This window comes from Bombus vancouverensis, chromosome 15 (assembly GCF_051014615.1).
Source record: "Bombus vancouverensis nearcticus chromosome 15, iyBomVanc1_principal, whole genome shotgun sequence".
Classification (NCBI taxonomy): Eukaryota; Metazoa; Arthropoda; class Insecta; order Hymenoptera; family Apidae; genus Bombus; species Bombus vancouverensis.
The window spans coordinates 7,890,885-7,914,305 of NC_134925.1; the positions used below are offsets into that span (position 1 = coordinate 7,890,885).

At 35.1% G+C, this 23,421-nt stretch overlaps 1 protein-coding gene across 10 annotated transcripts in view; it reads right to left on the reverse strand.

Moving 5' to 3' along the window:
* The window catches only part of Rab3-GEF (Rab3 GDP-GTP exchange factor), a 42,735-nt gene that overhangs the window by 14,750 nt on the left and 4,564 nt on the right, over positions 1–23,421 (reverse strand). For 6 of the 10 annotated variants that reach the window (XM_076625101.1, XM_033335348.2, XM_076625098.1 and 3 more), the window contains 28 exons: positions 22,466–22,688; positions 21,760–21,928; positions 21,403–21,568; positions 20,735–20,915; positions 20,403–20,560; positions 19,518–19,818; positions 18,633–18,962; positions 17,824–17,856; positions 17,342–17,454; positions 15,693–16,387; positions 14,990–15,228; positions 14,259–14,453; positions 10,864–11,205; positions 10,401–10,469; positions 10,095–10,295; positions 9,549–9,744; positions 9,333–9,422; positions 9,123–9,256; positions 8,867–9,025; positions 8,575–8,766; positions 8,410–8,485; positions 8,046–8,188; positions 6,511–6,651; positions 4,788–4,932; positions 4,505–4,634; positions 4,197–4,413; positions 3,387–3,659; positions 1,772–1,951 (listed from right to left, as the gene is read on the reverse strand). In XM_076625101.1, the coding sequence (XP_076481216.1) occupies positions 1,772–1,951; positions 3,387–3,659; positions 4,197–4,413; positions 4,505–4,634; positions 4,788–4,932; positions 6,511–6,651; positions 8,046–8,188; positions 8,410–8,485; positions 8,575–8,766; positions 8,867–9,025; positions 9,123–9,256; positions 9,333–9,422; positions 9,549–9,744; positions 10,095–10,295; positions 10,401–10,469; positions 10,864–11,205; positions 14,259–14,453; positions 14,990–15,228; positions 15,693–16,387; positions 17,342–17,454; positions 17,824–17,856; positions 18,633–18,962; positions 19,518–19,818; positions 20,403–20,560; positions 20,735–20,915; positions 21,403–21,568; positions 21,760–21,928; positions 22,466–22,561 (5,364 nt within the window). In that variant the 5' untranslated portion in view covers positions 22,562–22,688. The remainder of the gene's footprint in view (positions 1–1,771; positions 1,952–3,386; positions 3,660–4,196; positions 4,414–4,504; positions 4,635–4,787; positions 4,933–6,510; positions 6,652–8,045; positions 8,189–8,409; positions 8,486–8,574; positions 8,767–8,866; positions 9,026–9,122; positions 9,257–9,332; positions 9,423–9,548; positions 9,745–10,094; positions 10,296–10,400; positions 10,470–10,863; positions 11,206–14,258; positions 14,454–14,989; positions 15,229–15,692; positions 16,388–17,341; positions 17,455–17,823; positions 17,857–18,632; positions 18,963–19,517; positions 19,819–20,402; positions 20,561–20,734; positions 20,916–21,402; positions 21,569–21,759; positions 21,929–22,465; positions 22,689–23,421) is intronic. The other 4 variants (XM_076625099.1, XM_076625100.1, XM_076625103.1 and 1 more) reach the window with 4 other exon arrangements.

Genomic DNA, 23,421 nt, shown 5'->3' on the forward strand with positions numbered 1-23,421 from the left:
TACTATAATTTCCTGCGAATATCATGTTTAAAATAATTGAGATCTATTGGACCAATGAAAAATAATGAAAAATTAAATTCTATCGAGCCAATAAAAAGTCAAAGTTCCTAATATTTCTTCTTGCTCATCTAGAGAAATATAAATGTTGACAAGATTACCTTTTTTCATGAATCCTACCGATTCATCTAGGTTAACTTTATTATTTATCATATCGTTAAACGAAATGAGAGATTTCCTCGATTGGTCGGCAATGTGTCAATAATATCTGGATTAATTGAACTAAATCAACATCTTGATCTTCCCTCTGCTCTTCCATCATCGCATCGGTCCCATTCGTCCCCCTCGTGTGCATGTGTCTCGTATGTGTGACATTTGTCTCGTGTTTCGAACTATAGCAGCCTGAAAAAAGATTCTAATTTCCCCTTTCATATAATTACATATTACAATACAATGTAAGTATTATTCTCGTTCCTGCGACGAGGAAGGATTCGTGAGAGAAAAAGTTTCTGAATCGAAAGGGAGATTTCTCTTTAGGCGGTCAGAGCTTCGTGTGATCCTATTTTGATCGTCGTACACCTCACAAACTCATACATAAGAGTCGGTAAAGATATAATAATACGTACAGATACAAAATTAAGCAGATCGTGGTGGCTAGCAATGGGAGATAATATTGAGTGGTCCTTGCATCAATGCAATAAAACGGAAGAAAGGAACGAAAAAGTAATACACAGAGAGAAGATTCAATAATATCGGAAGAGTATAAAGAATAAAAGGGGCTTGAGGGGTGGTTCTGGGATGGAGCTTCTGTGGTTTGCTCCCCTAACATTCGCCTCGATTCAATTCTTTCATTTTCTGAAGGAACTAATCTCTTTGACTACCGATTCTTTTTCGACATTAATTGAGAAGCTTTTTGAAAAAAAGGGTCTATAACATAATACATAGGTGACGATTTTACTTTTAGATAAGACATAAATTTCATGTTGTAAAAATGTTTGAAATGTTCGAATATTAATACAAGTTATTGTAGGTGGGTTTTAATCCTTGGAAATTTAAGTATGATATGAAATTTATTTTTAATGAAAATAAAGAATATGGGAGATTCTCTAGATAAAAAGGTCATTTTATTGAAGAAATCGTTAGTCCAAACGACGAGTTAAGAAATCTTATAATCAATATATTGATTGAAACACGTTAAAAACATTACCAAAAATTCGAACTAGACCCACTATTTTACCTTACGAACCCGGACTTTTCTAGAAAGCTCCCCAATTCTACCTTCGCTCAATAGAACGAAATTTCTCTTTTACTAATTCTACGAAATTGAATCGAGGCAATTTAACAAACTAACCCCCGTAACAAATTCTCAGACTGCATATGTATTTTTCGGTCGCTGAAATAAATACATGATTATACTTTGTGTTGGAACATATTATAGTCGAGACAGTAACATGGCCAAAAAAAGACATGACATCGTATATAGTCAAAAAACAGTAGTGGATATAAGTAAAAAAGTTCGCTATAGATAATAAAGGGACGGATATAATATAGTAGTATAATATACCCAATAGAATGGTGGAAAACTTTGGATGCGTTTTCAACATTACATGAACAATTGGACAATGTATAAAGAAAAGATAGATAGATAGAGATAGAGATAGGAAAACAGGTGTTTGCAACAACCGGTTAAAAGTTCGAAGATTCCATTCTTCTTGCAGTTTCGGTTTGAAACGAATGAACACGCTTGGTGCACGCTTTTGGGTGCGAATCATACCTTGCTATTCGCGAAGAGGAGACCCACGCCCTCCATGCAAACCTGAAGAAGCCCACCCTCGCCGGTGCGCATGTCCTGAACTGGAAACTCGCCGCCGAGTTCGATATCCAAGTTCATTCCATGGCCGCGGGCTGCTGCCTTTTCCATTGCATCCTTTATGCAGTAGTATAGGTCCTTGCACTAAAAATTGATTGTTTCATTAATTTATTTATCTAGAACTCAATTTTTTCACTTTTTTTTTGCACATTTAGCGAATTTTTCTGAAAAATTTTGTTTTCTAAGTGATTAAAAGTTAGATACAGAGAGGAAAATGTATCTTTCTTTTATTATTTTCCTTTATTACTACTATTATGAATATTTACTATATCATGGATTTAATTAATTGAGTGGTTAGTTTCATAATGTAATCGAAAGGTGTATGAGACAAACCACTTCGAATTTTTGAATATACTAATATATCTAATATATGTAATATATCTTCTGGATATATTACTTGTATCATAACAATAGATGGATTTGTAAAGCTTAATTACATATACATCCTAGTTAACAATCAGGCCTGTACACATCCATGATATAATTTCCATGCTTCTGCGAAAATAAAGTGACCATGAAAGATCATTAAGATCATTATTTGAGTAGCTATCTCTTCAGGTATCTGTGATACCAGAAAGTATCCTAATATTTATGAACAGAAATGCATAAGCAATATGAATCGCTTGTTAGTTACAAGAGTAGCCACGCGTTAAATCCATTACACGCTTTATTTTGTTGTTTATTGGAGACAAATGGGGTCTGTAAAGGTCATCGTTAACAAAAGAGACCTATAACGAAGTATTAAACTATTAAAGGGTCCTCGATTTAGAAGGAATTAGCTATGGGTCACTTACAAAATGAGTTTGGTCACACAGTGAATGAACACTTATTTAACAATCCTCAATTTGTAGGAAACATTATAAATGATTTAATTATAGAATAATGATATTAATATACATAGGAATAAAATATTTATATTTATATATGGAATCAAAATTTTCTATTATATAGCGATATAAGAATATTTATTTCTACATAGTAAACATGTTTGATCCTACGAATTTTACTTTATTTTTGTATTATTGTATGTATACGTAGCGACACAGGAATCAAAGGACGACGCGAGTCGAGAGCGACTCATGCTGTTGTTTTGCCTCAGGACATTGACTCTGCCTTGACGCAGAAATGTAATGATAAACAAACTCCGGGCAAAACAGTGTTGCCGCTACATGCAACCCTCGAATGAAGATGAATTCAAATTTTCATACAGTACACACGGTACATATGGAGTATCTAACAGTAATTAGAGTATCTCCGAGTATCTTACGAGTCTTTATCGAATTAACGAGTATTTACCCCCCGCGATTTTATTTTGCCATTTATACTTTGCACTAACGACTCACGTATAAGGCTGTACATTAATTTATTATTTTAAATATATTCGACGAATTTAAATATTTCAACAACGAGCGATCTCGTCCTTTAAACCTCACATACTAACTATCCTCTACATATATTCTGTAAATTAAAAAATGCATTGAAATTTTTCTTTGAATTTGTAACATTGTACACTGCGTACCTTTTTAGTATAATACTTATGCAGCTGAGTTTGCCCGCCATTTCGCTGCCAAAGGCACAATACTTTGTTCTTCGGACTGTAAGTCATATTCACCAAACGCTCATACCACCATCGCTCCACGATCACGCCGTTCACAGATCTCAGGACAAGTCCATCGTGGCGTACCTCGAGAAATCGTAGATCACCTTCTGCATCGACTCCAGCGTGCACGGTGAAAGATTGACGATGCATTTGTCTGGATGTCAGAGGCTTCAAATCTATATCGTTCCCATACTGAAACGTGAAACACCATTTAGCTGGAATTTTCTTACGCTTCGGGAAATTTATAGAATTTTTTCACATTGTACATTTTTCGAATTCTTCGACATCAGGATTTAATCTCGCAGAATTTTATTTAAAGCTTTGTGGGTTACTCTTCGATATTGTTAGAATTTGATCTAAAACTCTTTCAAGTTCTTCACTACCGTAAGAGATTTTCAGCTGTTTAATGTCCTTGAAAATGTTTCAAGATTTTAATGATTTTTTCGAATGTTTCAGTACCTTAGAAAAATTTTAGAATTTTCCAGTACTCTAAGAAGTCCTCGAGTTTATTTATTACTTTAAGAAAATTCTTTTTCTTTTTCCAGTGATTTAAAAAATTCTCGGCGTTTTGCAATACTTCAAAAAATCTTTAGAACATTCTAATATCCTATGAAATCTGAAATTTTGTCCATCGTTCTAGGCAATATTTCAAATTCTTTGGTATTCTAGAGAATGTTTAGAATTTCTAATAATTTACTATACAACTAGGAAAATGGATATTCTACTTACGAGATTGTGTATTTGGTCGAGAAGTTGATTGAGCTCCTGACTGTAGATCAGACCAATATGACTCTTTCCCAATAGCCTCCTTACTTTCCGTTTCACTTCGTCCTTATTCACGTTCAGCATCACTAAAATCGCCGTCAAATTGTGCAACAGGGTGCACAGCAGTCTATCCTCGTCATGCTCCAGTCGTTTCTTTTCGCTCTCGCTCAAATTCTTATACCTGAATGTGAATTCAAAATGAAACGTTTATATTTTGCTGGAAAACGTTCCATCCGAAATCTTTATCTATCATCTTTATTGCAGGAGCTAACCTTTCCATCATTTCTCTAGGACCTTGATCCATGCCGATCATGTCTCTCTCTTGAGACACTGCGTCCAAAAAGGCATCCTCCCAAAATTGCATCTGGTCCCAAAGCGACGATCTTTCTTTACCCAGTAAACCTGTATAGTCAATTTTATTTAAGAAAATACAGCAAACAATATTGATAGATTGGGGGTAAACTTTGCAATAAGAGATATCTAAATAGAGATTCATATTTACCTATTTATTTAATACTTATTTATCTAATACTGACAGGTTCAGTGATACCGTACCTTCGAATAAATAAGTTCTTGCAGCTTCTGGACTAGGAGCAGCCATGGTTGGTACCAAGCTTCCTCCATGGTACCGGAAACCGGTGCTCAAGGAAGACTTGCTCGACCAAACACTTCCCGTTCGTTGCTTCGGTTGTCTTGAAAACTGAAATCATGATGTAATGTAAGAATTTCTAAACGGTTTCTCCAAAGCTTATTATTCGTTGTTTGTCAAATCGATAAAGGCTGTCGACCTTTGTCTAGAGTTTTCCCAAATAGGTAAGCTTGATTATTCCTATCTACGATTAAAGGGAAGCTTCAAAGGATCATACAATAGAAAGCTACGCGAATTTTAATATCTCAGTGCAATGACACTACTGTAACAAGGAGTATTTTCAAGCGATGAGGTGTTATACATGTTAATCTTGTATTTTACTTAAATGGCCGCTTAATTTGACGCACAACGAATTAGACATTCTTTAAGAATTGTTTTTAGGAAAACTGTAAAATTTTTTGTATATTCAGTAACATATTTTTATACTACAAGACAATTTTTGTCAGGTACGTACAAAGTGTATAAATAAAGAAAGATAGACACACACACAACTCAATTTGTTAACGTTCTTCTTCTATAAAGTACATATACATAATTAATTCCCTTTAGTAGAAAAGGTAATTAATTTAGAATATTAATTTAATAGAAAGAGTAGAAAGTAGTAGAATACTTCTCCGCCAAAAAATTTTCAAAGAATGCCTAATTTTCATCAAACACAACTTTCTTAACTATAGAAAGCTAATCGTGTGTTTCATCGTGTACTAACAGCAATTACAAAAGCTTCATCTTTTCATTAGTGCAAACACTAATCTAGTGATTGTAGATGCAGAACATGCTGTTCACTACCGTTCTCTTTAACTAATCTTAACTTTATCTTCTTTTCAAATGATCCATTGTAATTCAATGTTTCGCAAACTTTGACAAAATGCAAGTATTGCACAAGCTCTGCGTTCTTTTTCCATCGACTCTCAACTAGAATTATGTACGAACTCTATATATTAAACTATAAAACTTTCTTAGCTACATATTTTACATACAGAGTGTGACACAAATTAATTGCCACGATGTTTGAACTCGTTCGGATAATTTAGCAAAGAAATATTTCAAACCAAAGTTCATTGATATTAAATGAAAAATTTTATGGGTACACAAAAAAGAGTATCTTTGACTCGTAAAAAGAAACCGAAGTTATGTTACGTTGATCTTTGTTTTATCTAAGAATATTCGTTTTGTCTAGACAACATTCTTCTGGAGGGAAGATCATTGAGAATGACCATTTCTCAAAAATTAATTATTATTTTCTTAAAACTAACTAAACGTTTCTTTAAAGTAACTAACAACACAACAATTTGGCCAATCAATGATTTTATGTAATGTAGACTGTGAATAAAGAGAAAATGAGATTTTAGTCGCAGCGTTGAATTGTATTTAGATTAAAATCAATAAATTTTCATTTGAAGTACTCTTTTTATTATACTATCAAAACTGGCTCAAATATTATCATGGTGATTAATCGATGCCACACCTTATATGTACACTACATGTAATATAGAGGCTTGTTATTGCATAAGTTCATAGGTCGTTCATCTGGATAAACCTGGTTCGGTTTTGCTAACAACTATTTTAAAATATTCTATGTTAATTAGCATATTAAAAAAAAAAGAAAAGACTAATTAGTGATCAATTTACATTGCCTTGTTCGACCTCGCTATCAGAGACAGTGCTTCGGAAAGACGCCTGGTGCGCTTGCCGAAAAGCAGGATTAGTGATTATGCTACCTCCGTCTGTGGATAAAGCTTCGCTGCTTCCTGTTCCACCTCCCCGCCCACTCTAAAAACACATGACGCCTCTATATAGCACACTTACTACTTGCAACTTTTCTTTTCTTTCTCTTATCTTAATTTCTGTTTTATTTATTATTAACAATTGCGAATCAATTTAAAAGATTTACGGACTTTTCAATCCCGCGAGAATTCCGAATATTAAATTTGTATATTAACTGTTGGAGGAAAAATATAGTATTTTATTATTGTTTATGCGAAATGTTAGGTGTATAAAGAATTTTCATAAGTTTTATTTGGTCTGATATTCATGTATTATATAGTTCTGAATTATTTCCCGTAGTGCGCTGTGTTCCTCTAAGCTCGTGGATTAGTATAATATTACTGATCACTATTCTTGGGCAATACTTATCGTTTGACAATATTACGTATAACAATCTCTCATGCAATTATGTGTACCTGTGTATTTAACGGAAACAACACCCATTTGTCCATCGTAGGGAGATAATACATAGGAATTTTTAATTTTGTAGCGGCACGCGAGCAGGACAAATTCAAATCCTGTTGTTGTTTTGTTTCGGAGTATCATGACCATTAGGTCACAGGTATTGCAAGGAGTAATGAACTCCGAGCAAAACAATGTCGCCGTTACGTTCAACCGGCAAACGCAGTCGAGTTCAAACTTTCCGACCGTCCCCCGACCAGTATAAATAAACAAACGAAATGACGAGCGAGAAAGTTCAGCGATCGCAGCATAAGCGTACAGACGTATCAGACGTATACACGGAGTTTCTTGAGATAGCGCGTATTTATTTCGTAAGACTTACTATACCTGGACTTGTGCCTTGTGTCAAATCAATTTTATAGACAATATATATCTTTAATAAATTGCTGGCAAACAGTTAGTCTGTTATTCGTGATATCCGAAAAGATCAATCCTCTACAATTTCAACAACTGTTTCGTCGTTGTTTAATCCTACAGAGCCTTTCGTTCACCTACGCTTTCAAACGTTTAATAATTTTGTGTCCTATGCCGTTTCAAATATGTATGAATTCTTTAAAACCATCAATGCGTTTAACTTATAAATAAATTTAATACATTTGATTGATCTACGATCTTCTAAAATTCTTAATCAGGAGAAAAGGTATCATAGAAAATAGAAACATTTTCCGTGAAATCAAATATCTTCTTTGTACACCTTTCTATATGGCTTGCAATAAAAAAAGGAAGAAAAAATATATGAAAAATCTAGAATATAAAATATTATACATGAAAGCGTACGAGGGAAACGAAACATTCTGTAAGAATAGTTTTGGTAAGCTTTATAGTTGTCGGGCTGTACACGTGAAATGTAAACAGAAAGTGAGACCATGTAGAGAAAAACACCTTTGCTACCTTCGTATGCCACGAGGTAACGTTCTGACGGAACTCGTTGCTTTTACCTCAGAGTCGAAGGACGTTAGCCTGCTGAGGAACTTTCCCTTTTTCGTGAACACATCGAAGAACGTGTCCGTCGTCGATTGGCTCCCTTCGTTGGCCGGTGGTGCGTGGCCGTGTGACATATCCAAATGAAGTTGAGACGTATCTTCAATCAAAGGATATTTATAGTGTTAGAATCAACTCAGACTTGGAATATTAATAAACTGTAATTTATAATGCAACATGGGATACATTAAAATTCACGTCGTTCTATATTTTTCTATTTGAAAAGATCCTAACGATGATTAAGTGAACCACTAATATATTTTAATTAGAATTTCTAAAATTTCAAGTCTTTTGAGTTCAATTTATCGTGTTCTATTTTACCTGACTTCGAAAATTCGGGCTGTACAGGAGACTGTGGAGACTTCAAATTTTCCCTGCTGCCAAATGGGCTAGATGCCTGGAGGAGTCGCAAAGAATTAGAAAGAATTGAATCATAAGATCGATAACACGAAGCAAGATAGATAATTTATAACGAGTGGTACATACTTGAGACATTAGTGAACTATCGAAACCACTCTCTGAAAGATCCTTACTCCAATAATGAGTGTGTGCAATCTCCAACAGCTGGAAGACTGACGCCATTCCACCTAAACCGAAGTTATTGTAAGTGTGTCCAAGACCGTGAGCCACTGCTTGAAGGCACTTTAGCATTCCCTTGTAAACTGGTTTCGAGATACACTGTTGATAGAAAGCGGAACGAAGAGAAGTTCATGAATGTTGAAATTGATATTATGATCATATATATACATCATGAAGGTTTTGTATAAATTACACTCACCACATCGTCGATATGATCGTCAGGACTAATCTTCTTATGAAGACCCTTATTCAGTTTCGTCACCACCAGATCTCGATAGCTCTCATCCTCCATTAGTTTCTTCAGCCTATTCAGTTTTAGCCAACCAACGCCTTCGCCGGCTATCACCTGATTCACCACCTGATATGAATCCATAAAATGTCTCTCTTATAATTGAATCCTAATTTTAATCCTGCGTAGTATAGCAAAATAAATATTATCAAATGAAAAAACCTACATCCGTCAGGAAAGCTTGATTGTCACTATTTGTACTAGATCTCTCTGCGTTCTGCATCCTCTGAATATCTTCCTGATTGGCTTTATTCGTCGAGTGTTTTATCAATGACGAGCGTTCGACCAATCCTGTCTTACCTAAATAAGACGAAACAATTTAAAGAGTCCGAAATTAATTTTCAATCAGTCGAGATTGAAAAAGGATAATAAATACTTTTAGGGAAAGGTCCGAGTAATGGTGTCTTCTTATCCGCCTTTTGGGACTGAGGGAAGCCGGTATTTCGACTAGAACTACTTTTACTACCTACAAGTGTAAAAAGAGAACTACACAAAATGAATTGAAAAGATTTATTTTATATATTTTTTATCTTTTGTATAACTTCTTGAATTGTATTTGTACAATAAATAAGAAAGAAGAGATTAAACGTACCAAACAGATCGCTAAACATGTTGCTCGTTTGCGTAGCGATGCCATTTAAATCACTACTAATATTGCTGAAAAAATCACGTCCGATTTCCCGGCGCCCTCCGCGGTTATCCGAAGCGACCAGTTGCGTGCTACTCGAATCTCTTCGTTGCAACATTCCCGGAGGCGATGGGGGTGAATGCTGCGTATCGCCAAGGCCCTAAATAATTTCATTTCGTAAAATTTCTTCTTTAGAATGTTAATTTTGAAAGACGGTTCTTTCACTTGAAATTAAACTGTTCAGTTCCCTTTAAAAGAAACTTTCTATTTTGAATATTCCTATTTAGCGTATATTCTCCGTGTCCATAAACTTTTAAAGTTTGTTTCAAGTATTTGCGCTATTCTTATAAGATTTATTGGGAATTTCTTTGGAACTTTGAAGCGTCTTCACAGTTTCTTTAGAAACTTTTTGAAAGAGAGATCCTGATTAATCCAGTGAATGAATCAGTTTAAAAGATTTCCAAATTGAAAGAAATGAAGAAATGCGTCATTAATAATATTGCGGCGTACCTTGAGTAAACCTTTCTTCGCAGCAACCTCTTTGGCACTTTTCGTCAAGTCTCCAAAAGTGCTCTTGCTTACGTAGGTTAAATCATCGAATGTATTTTTGCTGACTCCAGCCGCGGTTTTACTAGCTTCCAAAGCGCTCTTCGAAGCTTCTTGAACAGATTTTGTTGCCTCCCCCATGGCTTTCTTCGTCTGTTGCGTCAACTGTTTAATATTTAAACGAAAAATTAAATATTTTCTATTCAATTTAAGTATTATAATTATATGGCTTAATTTAAATATAATTAATGTTTTGAGATAAAGACTCACTTGTTCCAATGGCGCGAAGAGACTATCTTCACCGGCCTCTGTAATCTTCTCCTTCGCCTGATGTTTCAACTGTAAAGCAAAAAGAAAGAAGCTGCAATTGTATATAGAAAAAGGTTATGGGAAGTTTTCAAGGAAAATAAACTATAAGGTAATTATACTGTAATTAATATCAAAAGTATTTGGGGCTGGTATGATTATTCTCGGAAGAATCTTAAATAAAGGTATAGGTAATAATCTTAAATTCTTAAATAAAGGTATAGGTAATGATGAGGATAGCAATAATAACCTGAAAAGCTCTAAGTTTTCCGTATAAATCATTAACCATTCTGTTAGAATTTTAAACCATCATGGACATTATTAAAATTTAAAAAGCATTAAACGTGATCGTTCTTCAATCAAATTCTATCACATCTAAAATCCCATGATTTCCGAATATTCACAATATTCAAAGTCACAAAGATACCTTATCCATCTGAGCAAGAATTCCATCCTGGCTGCTCTGTCTCTTAGTTTCACGGACCAAATCCTTCGCCTGGCTCGCTATTTGTTCTAACAACGATCCTTGAGAACCTTGTCTTAACACACCATTTCCAGTCACACTGGAAGCTTGTCTTGGTAAACCTTCGGCCTGCTTCTGTCCACTAGTACTCACAGATAATTGTCGAGAAACCATCGACGATTCACTTTCGTTGCTACTGTTACTACTCGTCTGTCGGGAAAATGGTCCTGCTCCAAAGCTCGACGTCCTTGCTAAAACGTTACCCACACTTGGGTGACGCTGCAGACTTGCCGCACTTGGTTGAATCTTTGAAATAACACGAATAATGGATAACATTAATTATCGTAAGCTGTTTTGAGGATTTATCGAATATTTTTGAAGAAGACGCTTGTTCTTGGAGAAAGATCCTTTTGGGAAGAAAGGCCGAACAGTTTTCAACTTTACATACACATACATTTAAATATCGAAAGACGAAATAGAGGAAGAATTCGTTCTTTAATTTAAGGCAGAATTTCTGTAGATTTGTTAACTTTTGACTCAATCGTTAGATATGATAATGGTTAATTTTTTGGAAATTTCTATCGATAGAATATTATACAAGTTCTACCCTTTGCCGTATAATATCGAATTTATATATATGTCGGGTCATGGTTAAAATTTTGGGCGCGTAACAACTCTTCACTCGAATCAGCCATTGTTTTACAAAGCAGAGATTATATTTACACGTATATACAAGACTACTACAAAGTTTAACGAATATTAGAGTTTAACGAATAATAAGTTTAACGAATAATAAATTTAGTGAATAATAAGTTGAACGAATAATAAGTTTAACAAATAATAAGTATAATGAATAATAAGTTTAACGAATAGTAAGTTTAATGAATAGTATGTTTTACAAATAATAAGTTTAATGATCGCTATTAACAATGTTCTTGGGTTCAAACGAATCCAGGGTCAACGGGATAACTCTTTACTAAGCGTAGACTAGTTTTAGGCGCAAAATACGATTGTTGAAATGCTCGATGTGTCACTCTCCAAGGCAATCGCACGAATGCCAGCCTCCTGGAAATTTTCCTCGCTGTACGATTGCATTTGTTTTCTATGAATGACAACAATTGCTTAACTACAGCTATGATAAAATCTAGAGTATTAGAGGATGTTCCCAAAATTTCCAAGGAAAAGCTTCGGCTTTCCTTTCATCTCCGACATATATTTATGCAATATCGAATAACATCGAAAGACAGATAAAGATCGTTATGTAAAAAGGTTTCGATCCAAAAGACAAGAAATAAGATATTTAAGAGAGGAAAGTAAATATAAATACACAGAGTAACGTAAGTGAAGAAAAAGGCGACACTACATACATATGTACATGAAGAATGAAGTTTAAATAAAATATTTTCAAATGAGACATTTATAATATTACATATTAAAATACTTATTTGATAGTCAAAGTATGGAATGTTAAAAGCAATATGTATCGCTGTAAAATTTAAAAAGACGTTCTTTATCGACGTCTGAGATATTGATCAATCCTTCGACGGTGGAGGCTGGGTCAATTCTAACAAATGCAGATATTTTACGTTCCTTACTTTCTATACTGTACACTGACGTGTCATTATTCTGTAGCGCCACGCGAGCAGGACAAATTCGAATCCTGTTGTTGTTTTGTTTCGGAGTATCGTGACCATTAGGTCACAGGTATTGCAAGGAGCAATGAACTCCGAGCAAAACAATGTCGCCGCTACTTTCAACCGTCAAACGCAGTCGAGTTCAAACTTTCCGACTGTCCCCCGACCAGTATAAATAAACAAACGAAATGACGAGCGAGAAAGTTCAGCGATCGCAATATAAGCGTACAGACGTATCAGACGTATATACGGAGTTTCTTGAGACTGCGCGTATTTATTTCGCGAAAGTTATTATATCTGGACTTGTGTTTTGTGTCGAATTAATATCTTAAGTAAATCGCTCACAAACAGTAATCTGTATTTCGTGATATCTGATAAGATCAATCCTCTACAATTCTATAAAGCTGCGCGAACAATTTTATCATTATATGCAGATAGAAATTCTTCTCGTTTGACGCAATAATAATCAAGTGTTTGCCAGGCGACAGTTAAATAGAGAAAGTAGTCAGTCGTCGTTAAAATTTCCTAGAAAACAGGCGTGTGGAGACGATTATTCATACAATATTCTCTGTTGTATACATATAATTGGATAGTGGCATTCTGAAGTGATGTTATAAATAAAAAAAAAGGTGATTAAGCAAAGATGACACAACTCTTCGTAGTCTGACTTAACTTGTTATTAAATTATAAGGCAAAGGGTTAAAATAAGTTGAGACCGATTGATCTGGAAGGATAATTGATGCTTTGAGACGAAGGTTTATATTACATACAGCTTTGATGAAATGTCATAGATGTTGTTAACTTCAATTTTGTGACATTATAATTTTTGGGAGTGAAAAAAATACCATGCATTTGGCCTAATTTATTCGTAAAATATTGATACGATAATAAACATATGAATGAACTACATTGGGACAGTTTTATCAATGAAACGTTTTGTAGATCACATACAAATAATACATACAAGTCTTTTTAATACCAAAACAATTTAAAAAATGCTTTAAATGAATCTTAGGAGAGAAATATAAGAAAGAAGAAGAAATTTCCACTACGGAAGTAAAAACCAAATAAGTGGAAAGAAAAAGGTGTTTGAATGATGAAATTCTGAAAGAAAACACTAGAGAAACGTAGAAGAATAAGGAAAATCAATACTATAGAATTGCATAAAGAATCAACAGATATCGGAAAATAGAAAACATTAGAGATAGAGGAAATCTATATTATAAGATTCCAAGAAAAAACACATTAAAAGGCTTCAAAAAATAAGACAGATCTATACTTTGAAATTTTAAAAGAAATCGCTAAAAAAGCATCGAGAGGCAAAATAAATTTATACCATATAAAATTCAATGAAAAACTCCCAAAGAATTTTCAAAAACTTTAAATACATTCATACCTCATACTTAGAACAAACATTGACAAGTGAAAAATTATCCAAAGGAAAAGAAATTATTTGAGCGATATCGAACATCGAACGATAAATGAAAGTGAAAATGAAATGAAAGGGAGTCTTTGTAACTCGTTTATATAACTCGATAAGGAAATGTCAAACGGCCATGAAAAAGGGGGTTTTCCATGCTGAACACATCGAGTGGAAAATCTGCTGCTTTTCGATGATATACCGCATGCAAAGTTCAAAACAACATCAAAACAAACAAAAATCGATAGAAAGTAGTCGACAGATGTTACACCAGTCAATAGACCACCAATGAAGGATGAACTCACAGGAACGACATATCTACTGACGCGAGAAGTCCTGTGGGATGTGGCAGGACGTTCGGTGTCGCCGATGCTCGGAGTCGCTAAAGAACGCCCCTTCCCTACTCCAAACTGTCCTACTGAACTTTGTGCGCTCAGGATTGTGCGTGGTGTTATCGTGGACGCTGAGTCTGACTCAAAGCTACCACCCTCCTCTTTATCCTATGATTAAGCACTTTGTTAGGACGTCGAGCGTAATGAGGATACTTTTATTTTGTCGATAGTTTAGCAGTTTTTTAAGAGTTGCTTCGTGTTGGAGATTGATACGGGATGTTCTATGTATAATGAGATTCGTATAGATAGAATGATACGAAAGAAGAATTAAAAATTGTAGGAGAAAGATAAGATTTCAGGTTCCCTCTTTTGAATAAAAAGATTTAAGATTTTGGAATAAAGATACAATTTTTAACTCTTCTTTTTCTTATTACTCCGTAGCAAGGATAAATTTAGAAAATAATTTTGGAATGATCCTAAGCAGAAAATTACGTATGCTAGCGACCAAAGTTTCATTTGAGAATGAAGGACCATTATGTGTGAAGTAAAAGTCAGAAATTTAAAGAAAGAAATTAATCTAGGATTCTGCTACTCTGGTAAATTCTGTTGGAAAGAAAATTACTATTCATAAGTGTAGCATTAGTTGCAAATTAATAACAAAAGTAAGCAGAATTAAGTACATATATATTTTTAAAAATACTCACATTGGTTGACTGTGAACCTTCTTGAACTTTGGGGTTTAACTCGAACTCGGAGTCCCTGTTGAAACTAGGACTACTTAGATCACTGTGACTGGAGGAAGTGCTCAAAGGACTTTCTGGCCTCACTGTCGATTCTTCGTCCACTCCAGGATATCGCAATGAACTGGGTGGATCGTAAACGTTCTTTGGGTCCACGGACAGGGACATTGGTTGAGGCTGCGCCGCGTGTGAACAATTGTAACCTGTAAAACAAATTATATCCGATTAAGAAATAGAATTATTAATGAATTAAATTAAAATTCATTCTAGATTCTCCTACGATTCCATCATTAGAAAATTTCAGATAAGAGTATACAATCCTAATTGACGTTACATTTTTTCCTATTTAAGTATGATGCTTCTTAAACGTCACAGCTTTTACCAACACTCGTTTACTTCCATCTCTAACAATTTCAGTATACCAGTTCTGTCAAACACAAACGATTCATAAAATCGTATTTAACTGCAGATGTTGTGTAAATTCATGTGTTTGTGGACACAATCAAAGAAATGGAGAATCGAAACTCATCTCACATGACTGAGATTTAGCTACATAACTCTAATTCCTAAATACTATAACAATCATTTTCTACATTAACACTGCGTTTGATTACATTTACACTGCACATTAAATTAAAAAATTTATTTGTTAATTACGGCTACTCACTTGGAGACAAGTCGGACGACACCATCTCGGATACAAAATCGCTCAGCGACGAATAAGAGGAACTCGTACTCTCAGCACCTTCCGAGTCAGACCCGCTTTCGTCAGTCGGTTGACTCTCGTGTTCCTTCATTGCCTTCAAAGCGTTCGCCAACGAGCTACCGTTGTCCCAAACAGGGAAATAAATAGGTTCTAAATTCGAGGCGTACCACTTTGGCTTGTCTCCGATTTGAGCTGGGTCAAACACCCCTGTTTGCACTCTCAAGAACGCCACGTTGCTCGGAGTGAGCGACCATTCAGCCAAAAATTCCACCGCCTGAGTTCTAGCGAACTTATTCAAGAAATGACTGGTCCGTGGCCTTGATCGGAGAAAAGAATTGATCTGAAAGGCGACTACAGGCCTCGGATATAGCCTGAGTGTCCTCGTATGCTCGGTGAAGTTCGCCAGAAGGTTCTGAGAGTTGAAGAAACGCACCATGGCCACTCTCGTAGCCACGTCTACAGAGTCCACGTCGTTTCCATAAATGAATGGGTTGAAAGATTGCATGGTTTGGGAAGAGAATGGTTTTTGAGGTGACGAAGAACCCGCCGACTGAGATATGGAGGAGCGACGATGACCGGAAGCCGCGCTGGCTCCTGGAGAACTCGCTGGACTCGGATGATGGTCGACGCTAGGTCTGTGCTTCATTGACGACACACTGTGAACAATTGGTTTAATTGTAACAAGAGTTAGTTACTTTGGTAGCGTTGGTATTAGCTGACTGCGAATGTTCATGCAAATTCATATTTTTATGAATGCAATTGAAGAAATGACACTTAAGCAGAACTTTGCCTCACTCTGCTAGGTATTGTCATGGTGATCAGAATACTTTGAATATTCTATTTCTGTCTATTATGAATTCCGCGTGTTTTTTTCAATTTTAAATTTTCTATCAATTTTCTTATAATTGTCTGGTTATTGGTTTCTAAACCTTCTCTTATTTAAATTCAATCCTACTATTTTTATTCGTATTGATTTTATCGCATTCGATATTCAGTTGTGAAACATTCTCTTTTATTCTGCAAGGTAAAAGAATAGTACAAAGTAAAAATTCAATCAGCAGTAAACGCATTAACGCGCTTCGTATTCACGAAGGTATAAAAGAAAGTTGAAATTGATATTGAAATAAGAGTAAGGTGGACGAAAGCTTAAACTAAAAGCATAGAAAAGGTAAATCGAAAAGAATAAAGATTGGAACGAATAAAAATAGAGATAAAATAAAGAAGGGATAAGAGGCAGCAGAAAGAAACATAAGAACGGAAAGGAATAAAATGTTTAACTAGAACAAACTAAACATTTCCTATCTACAGATTTTACGTTATTAATTACAAAAACATTCACTGAACAAGGTGGAGTTTTCTTTAAAAATCATGACGCTATGATAAACCAATGGACGATAAAAATTCATCAAAAAATATATTGAAACTTTTTGAACAATCTACCATATATATAACTATAGAAAAATTACGAACAACCATTGAATTTAACCTACTGGATTGGTACCCATAAAATATCATTATCTTCATTATAACAACACTCACCATAAAATACGAAATATGGTTCGAGGGTTGCAAAAATTAAAGAAACTAATAGGATTAATAAAATTGCCAACCTTAAAGTGGACAAATGAGAAGTTAGGCTCTCCCTTCTACTTGGGGCTTGCAGAGAAGTCCTCGGAGAAGTGTCTTGCGAAAGTGTTTGCGGAACTGACATACTAGCCATTGCCTAGAAAAAGAAATACCATCCAATAAGAAAAACGCAGAATAATAATACAATTTTCTAGGTATCTTCCTATGAAGAGCTCGCGTTTGAGAATTTGTCATATTGTTTAAGCAACTACGTCTACTCCGTCTATTCTATAACTATGCTACACTTCCTAGATCGTAGTCTCTAAAAAGCTTCCGGTTCCTTCCCTTGAAACGGAAATAACACGTGCTCTGTATCCTCTAAGGACGAATAATCAAATAAAAAAATAAAATCTACTTGTCGTAGGTATATGAGGCAAAATTAGTCCATGCCGCTAACTACAACACAAGGAATGTATCACCTATATATTTATGGTTCATGCAAAGAGTGGATAAATGAAATATTTACACCAGAGCCGGTTTGGTCCATCAGTTGCATTGCCTGCGGAACCGATTAAACGAGGAATGATTAAATCAACGTGTTTCATTGTCAATATTGTTGTCTACCGTAGAGAGATATACTAGAGTATATTTCGTCTCTTTTTCTAATTTTGTCATATTAACTCCTTCGCAGCTTTTGATACGATATTACACTTTAACATTAAAGTCACAGTAATAGCCTTATCTATTATAAGTTACATATTTGTTACTTAATTTGAATTGTTATATATTATGAATATATCACGTACATTATATAATAATACAATATTATTGTCATCCATGGTTCAAACATTTCATTTACGTATATAAATAAGAATTGTGTATGAAATTTTCAATGATTTAAACGCAGTGCTGCAGAAATATCTGAAAATTCTCCAATAATAATCAGCTTCACGATTTTTTAATTCTTAATTCGTCGATTCGTAAAATTTACAGTGTATAGAATTTTCCTACGTACTTTATCGTTTATACATACGTACAAATGCATACGCATAAACATATAATAATAATAATAATGAGTATACATATTGTACGATTGTACTAACTTATGTAATGTAATTGCGGTCGCTAATGACCCATATTAGTCGATGCGACAATAAATAATAAATTTTCCTATATGGAAACCTAAAAAAAAAATCTCGGAATTTATTTGCAATTAACTTTGGAATTATTTAATTCTTAATTTTTTTAATTCTTCAGTCTTCTTTTTTCCTAATCTTTTATTCGCTAGGCTGCGAAAGGGTTAATCTTGATCGTGATAAATGTCTATTTATTTACCTGTTTCAAGTGGTTCTTTAGTACGGTGCCTTCTGGTTCGGGTAATGGGGGCAATTGATCACCCAGACCAGTAGGTGCGTTTATTTTATTGCTGTCTAGATCCACTAGCCAAATGTCATCGGGCATTTTAAAGTTCGTTTTGAACAATAAAAAAGTAGCGGGTATTCCGATAACAAATGGTGTAGGTGCAAGCAACAACTGTTCCGCGCAGCTCATGCACGTGGGTAACAATGGTATCGCGGGGAACATATACTCCAGAGGATAAATCATCGTTACGAACGCCATTACGGACATCGACAGGGCATTGTAGTCGCGGGATTGCAACACGATCTGTAAACAAATATAATTTATTCATCGATTAATTCCATTTCCTCTGTTATCTTTGTTCGCAATATTATCAGAAAAGTAAGAGAGCGAAACTGAGAAATTTTAAAAAACTGAGAACTACTATGAATCGACCAAGCATACGGAATCGAAGTAGTCTTTATAATAGTATATTGTTTTTATCATATCGTGGAAGATTAACTTTGAAACAATCGTTAGAGAAAGAATGAATGGAAACAAGGAACGAGGCATAAGAATTAAATTCTCTAATTGTTCTGAGCAACGTAGTAAGAATCTTCAGTTTAAAGTATCGGGTTATCGAAGATATAATCAGAAAAATCAATCTTATCCTAAATTTGAATGAACAGAAACGAAGATCCTAAACAGGCTGAAGATGTTTTACAAAAATTCAAATCTTATAAATTACACTAAATATATTGATCAATACCTAACAAAGAATTCGTCAAAAATAAAAGATACGCTTGGAAAATTTTCTCTCTAAAGAAAAGATCACTTTCAAGAGAAAATAATTGTGATTTAGATGGTGAATAGAAAAATTACCTTGTGCTCCAAGAGAATCAACGTGAGGACCTTCAAGCATATGTCAACGCCAAGAAGTTCCAGGGGTAGATGCAGAGGGAAATCAACGAGAGAAAATCTAGTGTGGTCTGGGAGTGCAAAACAGAGTGGTGGCTGCATACTTTGCGACACGATCTCGACCTCGACGCGTGTCTTTTCCGGAACAGGTACAGGGCTGCTTAACAATCGCAATATCCACGTCTCGATCTCTCGGACATCGTGTAGCACTATCGATGGTGTTCCTTCCAGTGTTTGTCCCGTTAAAACGCTCCACACGGTGTCTCTGTTAAAAATCGACAGACAATTTCTCTTTTTAAGAAACTCGTTTTTCGTTTATTTATTTATATCTGAATTGAGTGTTTAAAAACAACTGGAAGCTGCGTTAATCACCGCATTAAGATTTGGAATATAATACAGTGCAATACGTATAATACCATAATATAAAAATATGTATCGTATCTAGAACAATAGTTCTGAGACAAAAGTTGCTTGAAGCGAAGACTCTCGAGCGAGGAACAAATCAAAATAATTAAACAGGGTAGAACTCTTTAACTCAGGGTTAAACTCTTAACATACTTTCGTATCTCCTGCTCAAACATTCGTTACAAAGAATATCATCATTTCCACTGACAGTCATTAAAAAATATTTGTACCGTAATCCCTACGTTTATAGTAATACGCAATCGACAGACAAAAATAGAAACTATCGTTAACACGACCGACGCGATAGGAAATGAAGTAGGAGAGAAACAATGATGCAGAGGCACGTACAAACAGCATGCGAAGTGAGATTTGAATATTCATAAGGAAGAATTAGCGAGTGAACGCAAGAGGATGTAAGTTTGCTGTTTTAAGGATTATCCTTACCTGTTGGTCTGCCGGGAAGCACCGACTTTCTGCGGCGAGGAACTCTCGTTACACGCATCGATGATCTTCTTCAAAATGAAAAGGCATTCCCGGAACATCGAAAAGAACGGATGATGGGAAATGATACATAACGACGTCAGCGAATGATTTCGTATCCTCTGGAAGTAAAATCATGAAATAAAGATATAGAAAATAAGAACAATTATTGATATTTGTAGCATCGACTTCGTGTTATTATTATATAAATGTTACTTATATATCATTATTATATATTACCATACATACGTTAGTTATGTATTAGGTAAATGATACAACATTTTTTACCAGTTTACCTGTCGTCTGCGTGAAGCTCGTGGAGACGGTGAATGGCTTCCTCCACTTTCACTATCTCCACTCGGTGCAGTGATACCTAATCTCGGTGCACTCGGTATATGCGAAGTGTCAGAGTCCCTTCTGCTGCTCGGGCAATCTTTTTCTGAGTCGCTAGGGCCCACTGCACTGCTCCTATAGTCGCTATAAAGAACAGCTAGAGATACAGTCTTATAATTGGGAAAAATATTCTCTTTAACTAATCAATACAACCAGCGTAAACGAAAATAGTAAAAATATCCGATTAAAAATGTCGCAGGAATATTGCTAAAAGAATTCTTTTCTATTTCATTGATATTTCCTAAGCTTCCACTTTTTTTCTAATCTGACTATAGGTAATAGCTGAATCTCGATTTTCAGTCTTAGGAGATTCAACGTTTGGTAATGCGTTTAAATGTTTAAATGTTCGTATAATATACATAGCTGCTAATAACGATTACGTAATTATGGATCTGAATTATAACTTTACTAATAAGTCTGATATTTCACCTGACCTTTCAAGTCGATATCTCGCAAATGAGAGAAAACGAATGGCGTGAATTTTTCATTGTTCGGACAAGTGTTGGTAACTGGCAGAATGGCTGTAGTTTTCGGTAGTAAGATTATGATAAAATGATGTGTTATATTTCACCTAGAAAAGGCAGAATCCGTGCTCTTTTCCATGCTTTTCCTCCAACTCTCTCTTCGAAACGTCGTATTGTACTTGTCCCTTTTCACCGACACTCCACTCCCGACCGCAGCTCCCGCCCTTTCTATTGGTCGATAAAAATTCACGCAGATACCATAGCGAGTTCTCCCTAAAATAATATCGAATAAATACAGTTAAAATACGATATAAATATCAGGAAAGCAAGCATTTTACGAATTATATTTATTTGATTCTAATCGCAACACCCCTGCGTTTACTTTGATCTCTCAAAGCTCCTGATGTCAAAGTTAATTCTTCGAAAGATTATTTCGAGAAACGCAAAGAGAAATAATTGAGTACCGGAGTCTTTGTCCGTGAGGGTGAAAGTGAAGGATGTGGCTTCTCGTAAGGCTGTGCGTTTTGGGCCCACGCTGGTGCAACCCTCGGGTTGACAGAAATAAACCATGTCCAGCGGCAATGGAAAATCTTTGTGATCTTCCACTGGATATCGTCGCAGCAACTCTGGAACCTAAATAATCATAATACATTCATGAACTTTCTAATTAATAAAATTCTGCGCCATCTATATGCTTAAGACAATTGTATCTTCTAAATCATCTCTTTTCGCCACTGTCCACTTTCTGTTAATATACAAATATTTCTCTTTCTTATTTGAAATTCCTTTTTTCACATCCTCGCATCGCCCTTTTTATCGCTGGTGTTCTCCCTTTGATATCTTTACGCTTCCTCCTTTTATCGCTAAAATTTCCTCCTTTGTACACTTACATCGTCTTCTTTCTATTACCAGAATAGTATTCCTTCATCACCTACGCGCCACTTCTTTTTATTGTAAAAATTTCTCTTTTATACGTGTTAAATTCCTTCGTTCATCTTCCTGCTGTAATTCAAATTTCTTGATATCTTCTTGTTATCCGCTGTTCCTTGAAATTCTCTCTTTCCGCAATTAAAATTTGTCTCCACAATCTCCTGCGATGGGATCGCTTTCCCCGATGCTTAGTGATAAATAATCTTCATAGTTATTACTCGTTTAATGAAAAATATGTACCTGCACAGGCTGGCGAGAGACTGAGGGCAGTCTGGCCCCCACAATGGCGAGATAATCCACCAAGCGGGGGCACAAGTGCTTCTTCTGTATATCCATCGCTGTAATTTACAGCTCTGTCACCGTTCTGTGCAATGTGTATGGATCATCTGAGCCATCGGCCTTTCGTCACGATCGCCTCCTGATCGGTTCATGGCTATATCATTCTTCTCTTAATCTTCCATATCTGAAAACACACGCGAATCAATAGCTATCGCGGAATTATATTTCCTCTGAAAATGGAGTTCTATTTAATTTGTCCTTCTACGCTAGATCGCCTTGACGTGCTGCCCGCTACTTCGCCTTTTAATTAATTTCATCGATTTTAACACTAGAGCTGACGCACCAGTCAAGATAATCGACATTAAAATCATGTTTTCGTAATTAGTAAAAATATCCAATTGTTACTATAATTTTAATCTACTGTTATTTAATTTACTACTACTATTATTATTATTATTTAGGTACCTGGCAAAGATCAATGGTTCTAGTGTGAAAGAATTTCTCTAAAAATTTTTCTAACAGTCTCGATTTGAAGGAAATTTTCCAAGTCTGTATTACAACATTTTTGTATTAATGGACATTTTTATATTTAGGAAATTTCTATCCTCCAGAATTCTTTTATCCGACCAATTTCTATTGCGATCATTTAATTTTACTATCAGGGACATTTTTATCTATGAAATTTCTATGCCAGAAATTTCTATTCGTAGCAACTTCTATCTTCGACGAACTTCTGTTCGCTGAAGTTCCCATTGACCAAACTTTTCTTCGCTGAGATTTGCATGGTACCAAATTTCTATCGCGGAAATTTCCATTCATCAAATTTCTATCATAAAAGTTCCACTCAATTTTTGGAAATTCATGCTTCAAAAAAATGTCTACTACAGTTCTAACTTCTAGAACAATTCCTATTATTC